General features: G+C 40.2%; 1 protein-coding gene across 2 annotated transcripts in view; it reads right to left on the reverse strand.

Moving 5' to 3' along the window:
• The window catches only part of tie1 (tyrosine kinase with immunoglobulin-like and EGF-like domains 1), a 77224-nt gene that overhangs the window by 19679 nt on the left and 37985 nt on the right, over nucleotides 1-19560 (reverse strand). Inside the window, exons 9-14 of one of the 2 annotated variants that reach the window (XM_062028204.1) lie at nucleotides 16163-16307; nucleotides 15925-16083; nucleotides 15622-15762; nucleotides 9606-9908; nucleotides 5350-5640; nucleotides 1966-2159 (exon numbers count right to left, since the gene is read on the reverse strand). In XM_062028204.1, coding sequence (XP_061884188.1) covers nucleotides 1966-2159; nucleotides 5350-5640; nucleotides 9606-9908; nucleotides 15622-15762; nucleotides 15925-16083; nucleotides 16163-16307 — 1233 coding nt within the window. The remainder of the gene's footprint in view (nucleotides 1-1965; nucleotides 2160-5349; nucleotides 5641-9605; nucleotides 9909-15621; nucleotides 15763-15924; nucleotides 16084-16162; nucleotides 16308-19560) is intronic. The other variant, XM_062028206.1, reaches the window with a different exon arrangement.

Raw genomic sequence — 19560 nt, forward strand, 5'->3', positions numbered from 1 at the left:
GGAACATCCCACAGGTGTGCAGGCTAATTGGGAACAGGTGGGTGCCATGATTGGGTATAAAAACAGCTTCCCAAAAAATGCTCAATCTTTCACAAGAAAGGATGGGGCGAGGTACACCCCTTTGTCCACAACTGCATGACCAAATAGTCAAACAGTTTAAGAACAACATTTCTCAAAGTGCAATTGCAAGAAATTTAGGGATTTCAACATCTACGGTCCATAATATCATCAAAAGGTTCAGATAATCTGGAGAAATCACTCCACGTAAACGGCATGGCCGGAAACCAACATTGAATGACCGTGACCTTCGATCCCTCAGACGGCACTGTATCAAAAACCGACATCAATCTCTAAAGGATATCACCACATGGGCTCAGGAACACTTCAGAAAACCACTGTCACTAAATACAGTTCGTCGCTACATCTGTAAGTGCAAGTTAAAGCTCTACTATGCAAAGCAAAAGCCATTTATCAACAACATCCAGAAACGAAGCCGGCTTCTCTGGGCCCGAGATCATCTAAGATGGACTCATGCAAAGTGGTAAAGTGTTCTGTGGTCTGACGAGTCCACATTTCAAATTGTTTTTGGAAATATTCAACATCATGTCATCCGGACCAAAGGGGACGCGAACCATCCAGACTGTTATTGACGCAAAGTTAAAAAGCCAGCATCCGTATGGGGGTGCATTAGTGCCCAAGGCATGGGTAACTTACACATCTGTGAAGGCACCATCAATGCTGAAAGGTACATACAGGTTTTGGAACAACATATGCTGCCATTTAAGCGCTGTCTTTTTCATGGACGCCCCTGCTTATTTTAGCAAGACAATGCCAAGCCACATTCAGCACGTGTTACAACAGCGTGGCTTCGTAAAAAAAAGAGTGCGGGTACTTTCCTAGTCCGCCTGCAGTCTAGACCTGTCTCCCATCGAAGATGTGTGGCGCATTATGAAGCGTAAAGTACGACAGCGGAGACCCCGGACTGTTGAACGACTGAAGCTCTACATATGGTAAATGAATGGTAAATGGGTCGTACTTGTATAGCGCTTTCCTACCTTTTTAAGGAACTCAAAGCGCTTTGACACTGTTTTCCACATTCACCCATTCACACACACACATTCACAAATTCACACACTGATGAAACAAGAATGGGAAATAATTCCACTTTCAAAGCTTCAACAATTAGTTTCCTCAGTTCCCAATCGTTTATTGAGTGTTGTTAAAAGAAAAGGTGATGTAACACAGTGGTGAAAATGCCCTTTCCCAACTACTTTGGCATGTGTTGCAGCCATGAAAGTCTAAGTTAATTATTATCAGCCAAAAAAAAATAAAGTTTATGAGTTTGAACATCAAATATCTTGTCTTTGTAGTGCATTCAACTGAATATGGGTTGAAAAGGATTTGCAAATCATTGTATTCCGTTTATATTTACATCTAACACAATTTCCCAACTCATATGGAAACAGGGTTTGTATAATAAGTCTCTTATTCTTTTTAATAAGATTTTTATTCTGAAGCTAACCAATAATAAATAAAATACTTCTTACCATTAATGCGACTTCTTGAACAGGTGTGGTAGAAAACGGTTGGATGGATTAAAATGCATGAGAATGTTTTATATTTTGAACGTTATTTTTAACACTGTGATTACCAGCGGATATATTCATTATAAGCAATGTCAGCTAAGATTTATCTGAGAGGCAGATGCAGTCATCAAAAGAACCACATCTGGCTCGATACCCATAGGTTCCCTACCCCTGTATTAAACCCTTTAATAGTAAATCCGGATATTCATTGCATCCCTAGTCCCTGGGTCAAACACACTCTGCAGTGGACATTGGTGTTCTACATAATTTGTAACTCCGACAGAAGAATTATGCAAAAAAACCAACACTGACTCTGGTTTTCGGGAGGATCTAAGAAAAGGTTTTGAAAACTTTCCCAAATATATAGTCAGTCCCTTACCGATCCAGACTGGTAGGTGAATGTGCGTCGTCGACTCAGTACGGTTTTGCGGATGAAAAAGAAAGCGAGCAGTGCCAGCAAAATGGTCACGCAGGTGACGGTCACGGATCCAACCACGGCCACCAGCAGCTGATAGTTGTCCCCAGCAGGCCTCCGAGCCACACCCTGGGTGGTCGGGGTTAAACTCTCCGAGCCTTTTTTTGTTTGGCAAAAGAGAAGAACGTGGACATGGGGAGGAAAAACAGGGAGGATATGTTTTTTAGACAGAAGAGATAAATGGACTGTGACATATTATCCTGACTAAATCTCTCTGGAAGCTTCTGTGTGTGTGGTCCTCCTGTCAAATCTTTGAAAAACACAAAACTGGCCACAAGTACAGTAAGGTTATTCAAGAGAGAGTATGTTTCATCTCCACATGCATAGATCTGATTATTTATTTTAGTTGTTGTTCAATAAAGTAAAATGCGTTCCTTAGCTAACACAAGTTGTGATAAAGACTATCACAAATATGTAAAGAAAATATTTCTGAACATTTTATTGTATGTCATCATGGTAAAGTGTAATTGTTGTTGTTTAGTCAAGTTTAAATTGATCTGTTGAATTTTATTTATGTATTAGTGCATGTTTTTTAAATAAAATAATATTTCAGTTAATTTGATCATGTATTGATACATTTTATTGTAGCAAATGGCACAGATTGAATGATCCTGCTCCATTTTTTCTGGCATGCACGTCCCACAAAAGGCAAAACCCTTGATACTGCATGTCAGTGTTTAGTGTTATTTTCTCTCTACACTCCCAAGGAAATGTTTTAGATTCTCACTAAGTCATGCGTCATAAAAGGGCAAGTACTTTTTTTTTTCAAATATGCAATACATGTGTGTGTGTGTGTGTGTGTGTGTGTGTGTGTGTGTGTGTGTGTGTGTGTGTGTGTGTGTGTGTGTGTGTGTGTGTGTGTGTGTGTGTGTGTGTGTGTGTGTGTGTGTGTATAAAGCTGTGTATACTGTATAACTCTCATTGTCCAATATCCACTTATCATTATAGTGAAATCATTCAATCAGGGCAATATTTTTTTTATATATTACTGAATGTGCAATAACCCACACATACTACCTTTTTCCACATGTACAGAACAATACAGCTGTTATTCCTTATTCAGTTTGTTTCAAATCTAATTGCACTGTTTTTATAATTTATCTCAATTTTCCTTTTTTTGTATTATCTGTCCTGTTTTTTCTTTTGAATAAGGAGTTGCTTTTAACCTTATTGTGCATGCGCATAGTGACAATAAAAGGCATTCCATTCATTCTATTCTATTCTATTTGTGTCTATTAAGGCTTTATAACCTTCGTAGGTGTGTCTGCATGTTTTAGTGCACTGCAGATGATTCTGTTATAATTTTACAGTCTATACCAGGGGTGTCAAACTCATTTTAGATTGGGGGCCACATGGAGAAAAATCTACTCCCAAGTGGGCCGGACTGGTAAAATCACAGCACGATAACTTAAAAATAAAGACAACTTCAGATTGTTTTATTTGTTTAAAAATAGAACAAACACATTCTGAAATTGTACAAATCATAATGTTGTTGTTTTTTTTTCTACACTTACATGTTGCGGTTAATAGTATTCTATCTTTATTTGTCGTTATTTATATTTTCTGAATAAATTATATGATAATGTTCATCAGTCAACTCATTGGTGTTAATTTTCAGTCCATCAAGATAAAAAAATGTATATCAAAATTGGAGATGTCCGATGATATCGGACTGCCGATATTATCGGCCGATACATGCCATAAAATGTAATATCGGAGATTATCGGTATCGGTTTCAAAAAGTAAAATTTATGACTTTTTAAAACGCCTCTGTACGGAGTGGTACACGGACGTAGAGAGAAGTACAGAGCAGTTGCGTCTCCCAGTCATACTTGCTAACCCTCCCGATTTTCCCGGGAGACTCCCGAAATTCAGTGTCCCTCCCGAAAATCTCCCGGGGCAACCATTCTCCCGAATTTCTCCCGATTTCCTCCCAGACAACAATATTGGGGGCGTGCCTTTGCGTGTCGGCCCAATCACATAATATCTACGACTTTTCACACAAGTGAACGCAATCAATACTTGGTCAACAGCCATACAGGTCACACTGAGGGTGTCCGTATAAACAACTTTAACACTGTTACAAATATGCGCCACTCTGTGAAACCACACCAAACAAGAATGACAAACACATTTTGGGAGAACATCCGCACCGTAACACAACATAAACACAACAGAACAAATACACAGAACACCTTGCAGCACTAACTCTTCCGGGACGCTACAATATACACCCCCCGCTACCGCCTAGCCCCCCACCTCAACCCCCCCCCCCTAACCCCGCCCACCTCAGCCTCCTCATGCTCTCTCAGGGAGAGCATGTCCCAAATCCCAAGCTGCTGTTTTGAGGCATGTTAAAAAAAAATAATGCACTTTGTGACTTCAATAATAAATATGGCAGTGCCATGTTGGCATTTTTTCCCATAACTTGAGTTGATTTATTTTGGAAAACCTTGTTACATTGTTTAATGCATCCAGTGGGCCATCACAACAAAATTAGGCATAATAATGTGTTAATCCCACGACTGTATATATCGGTATCCGTTGATATCGGAATCGGTAATTAAGAGTTGGACAATATCGGAATATCGGATATCGGCAAGAAAGCCATTATCGGACATCTCTAATCAAAATCAAATTATAGGATGTTATTTATGTAGTTTGATCATTTTCCTCGACGGATGTACTAACATCATGTGGTTTATTTTGTACATATGTAGCATAATCTACAAAGATACAAAGAATTGCTATTGTGACACATTTAGAACAGCAGTTTCTTTCATTCAAAAATTTCAGGTTAATTTTTATACTTAGCCAACTCATCCGGCGGGCCGGATAAAGCCTGTTCGCGGCCTGATCTGGCCCTCGGGCCGTACGTTTGACACCCGTGGTATATACAATACATTTACTAGTATCTACAACTGAACAGTACAGTTATCATTATAAGCTCACTGTTAAATGTTGAAAAAATGTTGATTTTAATATTAAACAATTACTATTTACTAACCTATGAATCGTCACAAAATAATACAAAAAAATGGTATCATTGAGTACCAGTATTAACTCCAATTGCATTGGTTCAAATGTGAATCACACCGAGAGCTGTTTAAAATATTTTGGTTGCCTCATTTAGCAAAGGTGCAAACTTTAAACACAACAATAAACAAGTAGGTTTTATTGAAAATTAAGAAATCTATCCCTCACAGTGTCAAAACTAAGAAATGGCGGAATTTATCTTGACTTGTATTTTATTAGATTGCACAGGTGTCATTGGGTGTGAAATCTTACCATGGCCTGATGTCATCTCTTGAACAAACTTGCTCCACTCTCCTGGTACTTTGGAGAAAGCCCTCACTCTGAACTGGTAGAGTGTGCTGCTGTTGAGTGCCGTCACATCTTTGGCGGTCTTGTTTCCATCGTCTGTGTCCACCCAAAGGTGCGGGCTCCCCTGGCCGACTGGCTGGTACTCAATTACATATTTCATGACGCCTCCGTTCACATCCTCGGGGGGCTGCCACTTCACTTGGATGGCTGACACGGACAGGGGCAGAGTATGGACGTTGCGCGGGGGTGATGGGCCTGAGAGAGGAACACATGATGATTACTGAGAGGCAAATGGCGACCATGAGTGACCATTGTTTCTATGAAACTCAGCAAGTCCCTGTGAATTATGCGTGCACTGCAAAAAGTCAGTGTTCAAAAACAATAAAAAAAAATACAAAAATGAGGGGTATTTTATTTGAACTAAGCAAAATTATCTGCCAATAGAACAAGAAAATTTGGCTTGTCAAGACTTTCCAAAACAAGTAAAATTAGCTAACCTCAATGAACCCCAAAATACCTTAAAAATACCTTAAAATAAGTATATTCTCACTTATAACAACTGTACTACTATATGAGTACGTATTTTCTATTGTTTCATTGAAAATAAAACAGCAAAGTCAATTTGGCTGTCATCTGTTTTAATATGAGACACAATTGTGTCAAAGTCATGATTTTTTTTTCCATGCTTGAAATAAGAAATTATTACTTTAAAACAGCAGTTTTATACTTGTGAGTCTTGATGACACAGCTTTGCAACAGTTGATATTCTAGTTTCAAGCATGTTTTACTCAATATAGGTCATAAAATCTCAGCAACAAGCTGTAATATCTTACTGAGATCATTTAGGACCAAAACACTTAAAACAAGTAAAACACTCTAACATAAAATCTGCTTAGTGAGAAGAATGATCTTATCAGACAGAAAATAAGCAAATATCACCATTATTTGAGAAATTTCATCTTAGATTTCAGTTTTTGCTGTGTGGCTTTGCAACTTTATAAAATGACGCAAATTTCACACATATTTTGGTATTTTCGTCAGCATAATTTTCGTTTACAATGCTAAACCCTCCGGGTAATGTAGTATATACAGATTTAGCAACACATCAACATCCTCACTTCCTAGTTTGCTATAGTTTACATGTGTTTAGACAAAGTATTTATAGCATTAATATGACCCAGATGTTGACCTCTAATGATAATCTCTCATCGTCTCTCATTTACCATCAAAAATTACTGCTTAATGCCCCTGACATGCAGCGGTAAATGTGTTGATGTCTGCAATTTTTTGCTTGATTTTACTGCCATTTATTCCAGGGCCTGATATTTTTATTTATGTAGTTTGATCATTTTCTTCGACGGATGTACTAACATCATGTGGTTTATTTTGTACATATGTAGCATCATCTACACAGATACAAAGAATTGCTATTGTGACACATTTAGAACAGCAGTTTCTTTCATTCAAAAATTTCAGGTTAATTTTTATACTTAGCCAACTCATCCGGCGGGCAGGATGAGTTTTATTATTTTCAGGCCTGTTCGCGGCCTGAAAATAATACATATCCTAAATAGGTTTGCGTGTACTAAAACACGTGCACACAAAGCTGATCTATTAAATGTGTGCAAAGTGGATTGTTTATGTTAAGTGAGCAGAACAAGGCGTGCCATCCATTTTGCGTCTCGGTCTTCATTAATATGCAGAATATATGGTGATCATCAAAAAGCCCACAATACTAGGAGGAGAAGATGCAAATATATTATACAGCACACACAATGTGATTAATCGATGCTAATCACCGTTTTGTGAGCACTATTTTGCTATTTAAAAGAATCCTCTGTCCGACGTGTACATTTCAACTAATTTGGACTGTCGGAAATAAAATAAAAAATATATTAAACTAGAGATGTCCGATAATATCGGTATCGGCCGATAAATGCTTTAAAATGTAATATCGGAAATTATCGGCATCGGTTTCAAAAAGTAAAATTAATAACTTTTTAAAACGCCGCTGTACATATCGGGTAAAACACGGACGTAGGGCATACTTGCCAACCCTCCCGATTTTCCCGGGAAACTCCCAAATTTCAGTGCCCCTCTCGACAATCTCCCGGGGCAACCATTCTCCCGAATTTCTCCCGATTTCCAACCGGACAACAATATTGGGGGCGTGCCTTAAAAGCACTGCCTTTAGCGTCCTCTACAACCTGTCGTCTCGTCCACTTTTCCTCCATACAAACAGCGTGCCAGCCCAGTCACATAGTATATACGGCTTTTACACACACATAAATGAATGCAATTCATACTTGATCAATAGGCATACAGGTCACACTGAGGGTGACCGTATAAACAACTTTAACACTGTTACAAATATGCGCCACACTGTGAACCCACACCAAACAAGAATGACAAACACATTCCGGGAGAACATCCGCACCGTAACACAACATAAACATAACAGAACAAATACCCAGAACCCCTTGCAGCACTAACTCTTCCGGGACGCTACAATATACACCCCCGCTACCACTAAACCCCCCCCCCCCCCCCCCCCCCCAATCTCCCGAATTCGGAGGTCTCAAGGTTGGCAAGTATGCTCTAGTATACTCTGGACTGAAGCTGTGTGCCTTCATTGTTTTTGTAGCTGTTGTTTTGAGGCATGTTTAAAAAAATAAAAAAATAATGCGCTTTGTGAAAGTCAAATTATAGTATTTCCCATAGTTGTAATGGGTATCAGGATTATCTCAGGGAGAGCATGTCCCAAATTTCAAGCTGTTTTGAGGCATATTTTTTAAAAAAAAGCACTTTGTGACTTCAGTAATAAATATGGCAGTTCCATGTTGGCACTTTTTTCGATAACTGGACTTGTAGTTGTTCTCTTATTTTTGAAAACCTTGTTTTTGATTGATTGATTAAAACTAGTATTAGTAGATTGCACAGTACAGTACTTACAGTATTACGTACAATTGACCACTAAATGGTAACACCCGAATAAGTTTTTCAACTTCTTTAAGTCGAGGTCCACGTTAATCAATTCATGGTAAAGTTACATTGTTTAATGCATCCAGCGGGGCATCACAACAAAATTAGGCATAATAATGTGCCTGTATATATCAGTATCGGTTGATATCGGAATCGGTAATTAAGAGTTGGCCAATATCGGAATATTGGATATCGGCAAAAAAGCCATTATCAGACATCTCTATTTTAAACACATTCAGCAACATCCTTTTATAATTTCATAGCTGCTTGATGACTCAAGGGGCTGATTTAAAACAAATTCAATTGATAGGTTTTGGTATCATTTAATATTTTTTAATGACATTTATTTATTCCACATGGAATATATATTACTAACATAGAACTTATTATTGAAGTATGCATTCTGTGTGTCTTGAGCACAGCAGTACATCCTGCCTCCTCCCAGAGGTGGAAAAAAAAATTAAAATGTGGTTTTAATGTAGATGCACTGCACGAGCTGCTTCTAAAATGCCCATAAAAAGTGGTGAATGTCTCCTGCTTGTTTGAAAACACCACACGCAGGTAACATGAATGTGCAATAAATGAGAGTGTCTACAGTACACGCAAAATCCTTATTTGAATAGGGTGGTCTGTGCCATTTTTTAATTGCATTTCATAGATCGCACGCAACATGCCCGCTAATAGCACACGCTATTTTATAGATTGCACACGCTGTTTAGCAAGCGGTATTTGCTTCTTAGTAAATCAGGCCCATAGTGTCTACTTTTAGGTCTGTGCGGTATAAAACGAGTAAAACATCAATACAGTGTTTGCTTTCCAATTTCTGTTGCGACCCTGTGCTTTTTGAGGTTGGAGTTACAAGGAATACTGAAAACATTGATAACAAATTCATAAAATCACAAGTTGATTCAATGTTATTGATAAAAAATAGGCCCCAAAACATTGCAGCTTTCTGAAAAAGCTGCCCTGAATTCAGGCATGTTAGTCCGCAAAATCCTGGACGGACTGTATTTTGCACTTGAAACAATGCTTCAGTTCAAATCTGTCAGGGCTCATTCTGACATTTAACTATTAAACATGTCCTTTACTCACACAAGGTTTGCGGGGAGAGGGAGTCACCACGCAACCAGCAAGCATCAGTCATACTTTACAAATCTAAGCATTTATTTTTAACCAGCCTCTGTTCGTTTGTGAACTTTTCTTTATCTTTGTCCAACCTAGCTTGGGTTTCTAGTTACCCTGGCTGTTGATGCGGACGTGGTAGGGTTTCGAGGGGGGCCCCTGGCTGCCGCAGTTGATGAGGTGCACCACCACTGTGTAGTCTTGCTGGTACTCCAAGTTGTGGAACTTTTTGGAAAGAACATTTAACATGGTGGTGGCCTCCAGTAGTTTCTCGCTGTGCGGCGGTGGCCCGAAGAGCTGCACTAAAAAGCCACTGGCTGTGACGGCATTAATGTCGCTGTTGCTGGGAAGTCGCCATCGCACGGTGACGTTGCGACCTTCCACCAAGCTGATGTCAATCTCGGGTCGAAATGTGGGCTCTGCAGTGACAGAGAACACAGAGTGAGCTGAGGGGGGCCGAACAGCTCGATGTGAATGTCCGCTCTTTAATCTCGACTAAGATATAAGGCAGTCTACAAGTATTCAAACCTTTATGCAGCATTAAGCTAAGATGATTTCCTCAACAACAAAAACATCTTGTTACTTTGGACACTGGAATAGGAGTTCGCCTGAGTGCAATTTCATTAAAAAGTCATACTTTTGAAACTGACAACCAAGAAATAGTTGGCAATTCTAAAAAAACGGGGACAAGTTGTTCCTGAGCAGACCCTAGTTTGGGTTGAACCTTGGTTTAATCAGACCAGAGAATCGTCTTTTTCACATTTTGGGAGTCCTTGCTTCTCCAGGACCTTTGTCCTACGATCACTCGGCATCACCTTTTTGAACAAGGCTCTTAAAGGCCTACTGAAACCCACTACTACCGACCACGCAGTCTGATAGTTTATATATCAATGATGAAATCTTAACATTGCAACACATGCCAATACGGCCGGGTTAACTTATAAAGTGCAATTTTAAATTTCCCGCTAAACTTTCGGTTGAAAACGTCTATGTATGATGACGTATGCGCGTGACGTCAATCGTTGAACCGGAAGTATTGGTACACCGTTGAATCCAATACAAAAAAGCTCTGTTTTCATCTCAAAATTCCACAGTATTCTTGACATCTGTGTTGGTGAATCTTTTGCAATTTGTTTAATGAACAATGAAGACTGCAAAGAAGAAAGTTGTAGGTGGGATCGGTGTATTAGCGGCGGACTACAGCAACACAACCAGGAGGATTTTGAGATGGATAGCAGACGCGCTAGCCGCCGACCTCACCTTGACTTCCTCCGTCTCCGGGCCGCCGACCGCATCTATGATCGTCGCTCCGTCGATCGCTGGAACGCAGGTGAGCACGGGTGTTGATGAGCAGATGAGGGCTGGCTGGTGTAGGTGGATAGCTCATGTTTTTAGCATAGCTCTGTAGAGGTCCCGTTGCTAAGTTAGCTTCAATGGCGTCGTTAGCAACAGCATTGTTAAGCTTCGCCAGCCTGGAAAGCATTAACCGTGTATTTACATGTGTATGGTTTATTAGTATTGTTGATTTTCTGTCCTTCCAGTCAGGGGTTTATTTCTTTTGTTTCTATCTGCAGTTAAGCCCGATGTGCTATCACGTTAGCTCCGTAGCTAAAGAGCTTCGCCGATGTATTGTCGTGGAGATAAAAGTCACTGTGAATGTCCATTTCGCATTCTCGACTCTCATTTTCAAGAGGATATAGTATCCGAGGTGGTTTAAAATACAAATCCGTGATCCACAATAGAAAAAGGAGAAAGTGTGGAATCCAATGAACCCTTGTACCTAAGTTACAGTCAGAGCGAAAAAAGATACGTCCTGCACTGCACTCTAGTCCTTCACTCTCACGTGCCTCATCCACAAATCTTTCATCCTCGCTCAAATTAATGGGGTAATCGTCGCTTTCTCGGTCCGAATCGCTCTGGCTGCATTGTAAACAATGGGGAAATGTGAGGAGCCTTTCAACCTGTGACGTCACGCTACTTCCGGTACAGGCAAGGCTTTTTTTATCAGCAACCAAAAGTTGCGAACTTTATCGTCGATGTTCTCTACTAAATCCTTTCAGCAAAAATATGGCAATATCGCGAAATGATCAAGTATGACATATAGAATGGATCTGCTATCCCCGTTTAAATAAAAACGAATCATTTCAGTAGGCCTTTAAGAAAGGAGAAATATGAAGTCACTATTGAGAACATTGATTCCACGTACCATTCAATGAGTTCGGGGACGGCGTGGCGCAGTTGGGTGAGTGGCCGTCCCAGCAACCTGAGGGTTCCTGGTTCAATCACCAGCTTCTACCAACCTCGTCACGTCCGTTGTGTCCTTGAGCAAGACACTTCACCCTTGCTCCTGATGGGTCGTGGATAGGGCCTTGCATGGCAGTTCTCGCCATCAGTGTGTGAATGTGTGTGTGAATGGGTGAATGTGGAAATAGTGTCAAAGCGCTTTGAGTACCTTGAAGGTAGAAAAGCGCTATACAAGTATAACCCATTTACCATTCTATCATCATCGTAGTACTATTACTGTTAGGCTCGATCCAAATGTGTATTTCCCCATTTCTTATAAACCCTTACTGTGGGCCCTTAGAACTAAGTGCTTTGGCGAAGTGTTGAAAATATGGCCATTAGAGTTCAGACGCCGTTCGATTCTCGCTATGTCGTCATCACCCCATGACGTTGCTGGCAGTGATGTAAGACAGATGCGACGATTGTTTGTTCACCTTGAAGATGCACAAAATGTTTGTTTTTGCTTGGGCTTTTCTTTCATCTGTCTACGTCAAGAGGAAAACAGTTGAACATTTGAATTGAAAGTTTTTTTTTTTAAATATGCAAGTCCTGGCCCATCAGCTTACGGTATGTCAAAATATGTTTCATTGTGTTTGTGTTTAAAACATATCGTCATGCTATCCTTGCTAAAGTAGCTTGCTGGCCATGGCTCCAGTTGGTGTTTCTGTAAATTGTTTATAAGTTCTGTTCTACATTTTCCATCCGTTTTCTATTGCTTATCCGTCTTGGGGTCTCGAGGGTGCTGGAGCCTATCCTAGCTGCACTCAGGCGGAAGGCGGGGTACACCCTGGACAGGTCGCCACCTCATCGCAGGGCCAACACAGATAGACAGACAACATTCACACTCACATTCACACACTAGGACCAATTTAGTGTTGCCAATCAACCTATCCCCAGGTGTATGTCTTTGGAGGTGGGAGGAAGCCGGAGTATACCCGGAGGGAACCCAAACAGAAATATCCTTTGAAGTCCTCTAACAGCTTTAACATTATAAAACGATGTTGCTGAATAGACAATAAGTCTAATATGTTTTATTCCTGACTGTCCAAAATTTTGACACATACACGTAGGACAGAAGATTCTCTTCTGTCCATCGTCTGTCTATGCAGCACGAGCACTGAACTTGCACCTGTGTGTGGAACTGTCAGTTTGTACGTCCCTCTCTTCTGATACATGCTATATAAAAAGCTAAATAGTGCGAGCAAAATGGTGATAAGTGTTGATAAATCACATCGCAAGTGCTAAATAATTCTATTTGCATTTCTCCTTCCAGTATTGTCGATATTCAGCAAATATTTTGCAAATTAATGAAGACAGAATCGCAAAATGGATTGCACAGGTTTTAGTACACGCTAACGTTTAGTAAATCAGACCCTAAACGTTTCAAACAACAACAGTGACTTACAATGTCTGCTCTCACTGGAAAGCTGACTGATGGGATGGATGTATCTTTCAGCACTTGTGCTCTCCTTGAGCTGGAATAATCATCACTCCTCTGATAAAAAATGCTTCCTATCGATGTCGCGATGGTCTGAGGCTGCGTTCCATTTGTTGAGAGCCAAGTTGAGCACCATATAATATCAAGTTGGTAGCATGTGGATTTTCAAAGTTGACCAACTTCCCGGCTTGGTGCCACAACCTTCTACTATACAGGTGAGACACATGATTTATAACCAAGCATCCAAGTATTCCCTAACTCAAGGGCAATACAACAGCAGCAAAAGCAGCTCAAGCTTCTTCTACTTCTTTATTTTAAAGCAGGTCCATCCAACGTTATTAGCAGCTGAAGCTGTTAGCTCGTAGCTGGCTACTAGCTCGTGTCAGGGAGGCAATGTGTCACTACCCCAGAAAAGTAGTTCCTCTGTGTTAGCTCTTACAATAATAATGTTGCTACAGCTTGGGTAATATGCAGGTCAAAGCATGTAAACTGAGTGTTGTTGGCATTTTTTGCACATAATAGGGAAAATTGTGTGTTCTTGTCTAACATAAGGAATTGTTAATGATGGACAAAAGTCCCAAATAATTGCAGTTTTCCTTAAAAGGGGGACTGGGTGTTGTCCCATTCAAATTATAATGTTGCATCTAAACACAATCTGAACGCACTAACAGCAATAACACTGGCTCAAAGCTGTTGACCATGAATGCAAGCCTGATATTGCAAAAGGTTTGTTTTTCGGTAAGCTATATTTGTTTCACCAGCCAGTGCTCCCGAGACTAAGATTACATCAGATGTTGATAAGGCCAGATGATAAAACCGTCATCATCCATTTATTAAAAACATCTGACAACCCTCAATACGAGCTTTGATTTTAACAACACTCACATACACACATGCTCTACCTCCGTGCCACAATTCTTGTGTTTAAAATGATAAATATTTTTAAGTTTGTTCGTTTTTTTTTTTCATTATTTCGTTAAAAATAAAACCATGAAAATGTCAAATGGTATGCCAAAGTATGACTTTTATTCTGTAACCATGCACCCTGTACTTTGCAGTGGTTTGTTGGGGGAGCAGCACCAGCAAAAGGGACTTATACCGGATTGACAAACTGATCCGGAAAGCCGGCCAAACTATTGACACGCAGTTGGAGGCGTTTGTGTCAGTGAGGGACAGGAGGACATTGGACAAACTGCTCGACATCATGGACAATCCTGCCCACCCACTCCACCAGACAATCAGGGGACAGCGGAGCTCATACTCCAACAGGCTCCTTCAGCTCCGTTCCCACAGGGTTCGATTCAAGAACTCCTTCATTCCGCACTCCCTCCAGCTGTGTAATCACTCGCCATACAGCGATAGATGATATCTGTCTATTACCTGACCACTTCTATGTTAGCTACCTCTCTTTGTTTATAATGTATATTTTCTGCTGGATCTACTCTCTATTTTATCCTGCAGCAGCAATATTGTACATGGTAATTGGGATTTGTTATATATAGTATAAATTATATGAACATATAATAAAATAATATATCAGTATATATTATATACTGTATATATACTATGTAAATATAACATATATGTTATATTTTATATTGCTACTATGGTACATTTTTAGTCTACTTTATACCTGCATTATCCTTTTCATCATTACTAGAGATGTCCGATAATATCGGCCTGCATGTAATATCGAAAATTATCGGTATCGTTTTTTTTATTATCGGTATCGTTTTTTTAAAAATTTTTTATTAAATCAACATAAAACAATCACAAGATACACTTACAATTAGTGCACCAACCCAAAAAACATCCCTCCCCCATTTACACTCATTCACACTCATTCACACAAAACGGTTGTTTCTTTCTGTTATTAGAATTCTGGTTCCTACATTATATATCAATATATATCAATACAGTCTGCAAGGGATACAGTCCGTAAGCACACATGATTGTGCGTGCTGCTGGTCCACTAATAGTACTAACCTTTAACAGTTAATTTTACTCATTTTCATTAATTACTAGTTTCTATGTAACTGTTTTTATATTGTTTTACTTTCTTTTTTATTCAAGAAAATGTTTTTAATTTATTTATCTTATCTTATTTTATTAATTAAAAAAAAAGGACCTTATCTTCACCATACCTGGTTGTCCAAATTAGGCATGATAATGTGTTAATTCCACGACTGTATATATCAGTATCGGTTGATATCAGTATCGGTTGATATCGGTATCGGTAATTAAAGAGTTGGACAATATCGGAATATCGGATATCGGCAAAAAGCCATTATCGGACATCCCTAATCATTACCCTTTCCATCCTTTGTAACTGAGCTACTGTGTGGAACAATTTCCCTTTTGGATCAATACAGTTTGTCTAAGTCTAAGTCAAGTATGTGTGTGAATCTTACCAGGACAGTCGGTTTCCATTATGGCCTCTGGCCCAGGGGCCCCTTCTCCTCCCTCACCAGGGCGAGTCAGCTGGACTCGAACATGGTACCGTGTTGAAGGCTCCAGGTTCATCAGTGTGATAGGCTCTTTGTCACTGTAGACTAGAAATTTGAGTAGAAAGAGTGAATAAATGTTACACTTCATGCAGCCTCCTCGAACCAATAGGTTACAAATACAATGTACCAAATCCTAAATATTAACAATAAATGAATATGAATCGTAATTCATCGACACATGCTAGAGATAATGTATAATATCTTTACCGATGATGGAGGACCAAGAATCGACATTCACAACAGGCTTGTAGAGGAGCCTGGTGGAGACAATGGGCCCGTCTCCTCTGTGGCGGTCCATAGGCATCACAAGTAGCTGCTTACTCCTCTTCTCCATCAGTATGGGAGCAGTGGTTGGCACAGGTGGTTCTGAAGAAGAAAAACCAAAAAAACCTGCGCTGTCACCGTCTCTCTTTACATGATTATTTTTAAATTCTTCCATACAGACCTTTTATGGTGAGATTGAATTTACGCGAGTCCTGGCCTCCGTTGGTCGACACCCTGCACTCCCAAAGTCCTCCTTGTTGGGCACTCAGACGAGGGATCTCAAACATGGCTATACTTTTATTGGAGTCCATGACAGTGTGTGAGGCCTGAGAATGAAATACACGAATGGAGAAGACACATAAAACATGTTTGTCAGAGAAAGTGGTGCCACTTATTTTTAAGGAAAAAAAACAACAGATTATACTTAGCAATACCAGAACAATTGTGGGCCTGCTCTACTAAAGTATTGTGTGTATTAAAACGTGCAAACTTGATAGCGTACGCAAAGCTGATCTACTAAGCTTGTGCGTAGAAGACTGCGTCAAAGAGAGAGCACAATCCATTTAGCCTGTCTTTCCTCATTTACATGCAGAATATATGTTGATTATCAGAACGCGCATAATACTTGGAGTTAGAGATGCAAATATAACCATTTTACACATGCAATGTGATTTATCCAGGCTTAAACTGTTCTGCGTACATACTGTGAGTCAAATATATTGTTCATACAGATACACATACTGTATATACTCACATACACACAATTATTCATACATATATACATACATATGCGCACCCATAGGAACCTACGCTCCCACATACATACACAAATACAGAACATACCTACACACTCAAAGTTCGTACATCCACACATTCACTGTACAAACATACATATACACATACTGTACATATACATTCACTGTACAAACATACATATACACATTCTGTACATATACATACATACACTCATGCATATAATCACCTTTCATCAAACATATATTAACGTTGTTGCCCTAGGGGAAACCGGGTAACACATGGCACACTGACAAAGCTTAACCTATTATTACCATAACAATCTACAAGGTCAATATAGTTGGCTTCTCTGTCTTCCCCTCCATTTATCTGCTTTCTTTTGTATTTCAAGTTATCATTAAATACCATATTTTTCGGAGTATAAGTCGCTCCGGAGTATAAGTCGCACCGACCGAAAAGGCATAATAAAGAAGGAAAAAAACATATATAAATCGCACTTGAGTATAAGTCGCATTTTCGGGGGAAATGTATTTGATAAAACCCAACACCAAGAACAGACATTTGAAAGGCAATTTAAAATAAATAAAGAATAGTGAACAACAGGCTGATTAAGTGTACGTTATATGAGGCATAAATAACCAACTGAGAACGTGCCTGGTATGTTAACGTAACATATTATGGTAAGAGTCATTCAAATAACTATAACATATAGAAAATGCTATACGTTTACCAAACAATCTGTCACTTCTAATCGCTAAATCCGATGAAATCTTATACGTCTAGTCTCTTACGTGAATGAGTTAAATAATATTGTTTGATATTTTATGGTAATCTATCCCCTCCTGCTCCGGCCCAGCTGCACCAAATAATAATATGAATTAAAAAAAAAGTCAAATACAAATAAGGAAACAAGAGAAGGAACCCAAACTTCTCTTTTCTAAAGTAAATCTGTACAGCCGATATGGGCATCTACATCAACAATAGGATTTGCCTGAGTAGCTGGACAGGACAAAAAAACAAAAACAAAACTGTTCTGTGTTCGCGGTTTTGCGTCTTAATTTAGCACAATTAAAATATGCATACAAATTAGCATAGTTACGCACAAATAGCTGTGAGAAAGGAGGCGATTGCGCTGTAGAGACAAATGATGGATGGAGAATCCCTCGTCCTCCGCGTGTGTTTGTCAACATCTTTGGACAGTCATAAATAAGAATGAATGGACATATCGTCTATTAGGCAATATCATTTTATAATTTTATAGCTACTAAATGACTTAATAAGGGGCTGATTAAAACAAATTCAAATTATATTTTTTTGGTGTCTGCTGGCTTTTTCTTCTTTTGGCGTTATCTATAGGAGATATGTTAATATTATATATCCTATACAAAACTTCTTATAACATGAATTTTCATGTACTGTCTTCTTGCTTGCATTTGTAGATGATTCCAGACTCACTGGACATCACAACAATGGCGCCTCTCAGAGCACACCTTCAGCATGCTTAACCACAATACATTTCTTCAGTACAGTTCAGTTCAGTTTCAGTTTATGTCGAACATGCATACAATACAATGTAATTAATCACATATTTCCAGTTGTTTCATTACAGCACGTAAGTGTCACGTTGGGGGGTCGCAGCGTGCTGCGGGGTTGTTCTTCCAGTGCAAAGACGGCTCCGGACGACAGCGTGAAGGTAGGCTTGGATTTATTTAACATAAATAAATCACTACCATAACCACAAAAATACAACAAAAAAGGCAAGCGTGCCTAAAACACAAATGAAGCTGCTAGTTAACAGAAACTATGACATGGACTATGAAAACTTACTTGGTCAGAATGATACCTGAACTGGTGTGACATAAAGACAATGAACGCAGAACGAGTGAACAGAAAAGAAAGACTTAAATAACACAGACATGATTAACAACAGGTGCGTGACTCAAAACGTGAAACAGGTGCGTGACATGACAGGTGAAAACTAATGGGTGACCATGGAAACCAAACCAAACAAGGAAGTGACACCAGGAACTAAAAAAAGAGTCCACAAAACAAACAGCACATGGCCAAACAAAAACATGATCAACAGACATGACAGAGCCCCTCCCTTAAGGACAGATCCCAGATGTCCAAAAACAAAAAAAAACAAGGCAGGATCAAGAGTCATGGGAGGGCGGGAGGGGGACATGGCGGTGGGTCGCCAGACCAGGTGTCCCCGAATCCACCGGGGCAGAGTCAGGTGGCGGCGGCGGGTAGACCGCCGCTGAACCTGACGAGGTGGGCGACCTGGGATTGGCCACATTCGTGGCAGACGAGGAGGTCGGCGCACCTGGCGTGGCGGACGCCAATGGAATGGCCACATCCTTGGCCGACGAGGAGGTGGGCGCGTTGTCGTGGCAGGCGGCGAAGCTTGGCGTGGTGCGTCAGGCGGCGAAGCTTGGCGTGGGGGGTCTTTGTCTTGGCATGGGTGGTCTTGGCCTTGGCATGGGTGGTCTTGGCCTTGGCGGTCTTGGTCTTGGCAGCGTGGGTCATGGTCTTGGCAGCGTAGGTCATGGTCTTGGCATGGTTGGTCTTGGTGTTGGCATGGTTGGTCTTGGACTTGGACTTGGTCTTGGCATGGTTGGTCTTGGACTTGGTCTTGGCATGGTTGGTCTTGGACTTGGCATGGTTGGTCTTGGACTTGGCATGGTTGGTCTTGGACTTGGCATGGTTGGTCTTGGACTTGGTCTTGGTCTAGGCGAGGGTCTTGGTCTTGGCGTGGTGCAGGAACCGGAGCTTGGCGTCGTGGTGCAGGAACCGGAGCTTGGCGTCGTGGTGCAGGAACCAGAG

Source organism: Entelurus aequoreus, linkage group LG19, assembly GCF_033978785.1.
Source record: "Entelurus aequoreus isolate RoL-2023_Sb linkage group LG19, RoL_Eaeq_v1.1, whole genome shotgun sequence".
In the NCBI taxonomy this organism is placed as follows: domain Eukaryota; kingdom Metazoa; phylum Chordata; class Actinopteri; order Syngnathiformes; family Syngnathidae; genus Entelurus; species Entelurus aequoreus.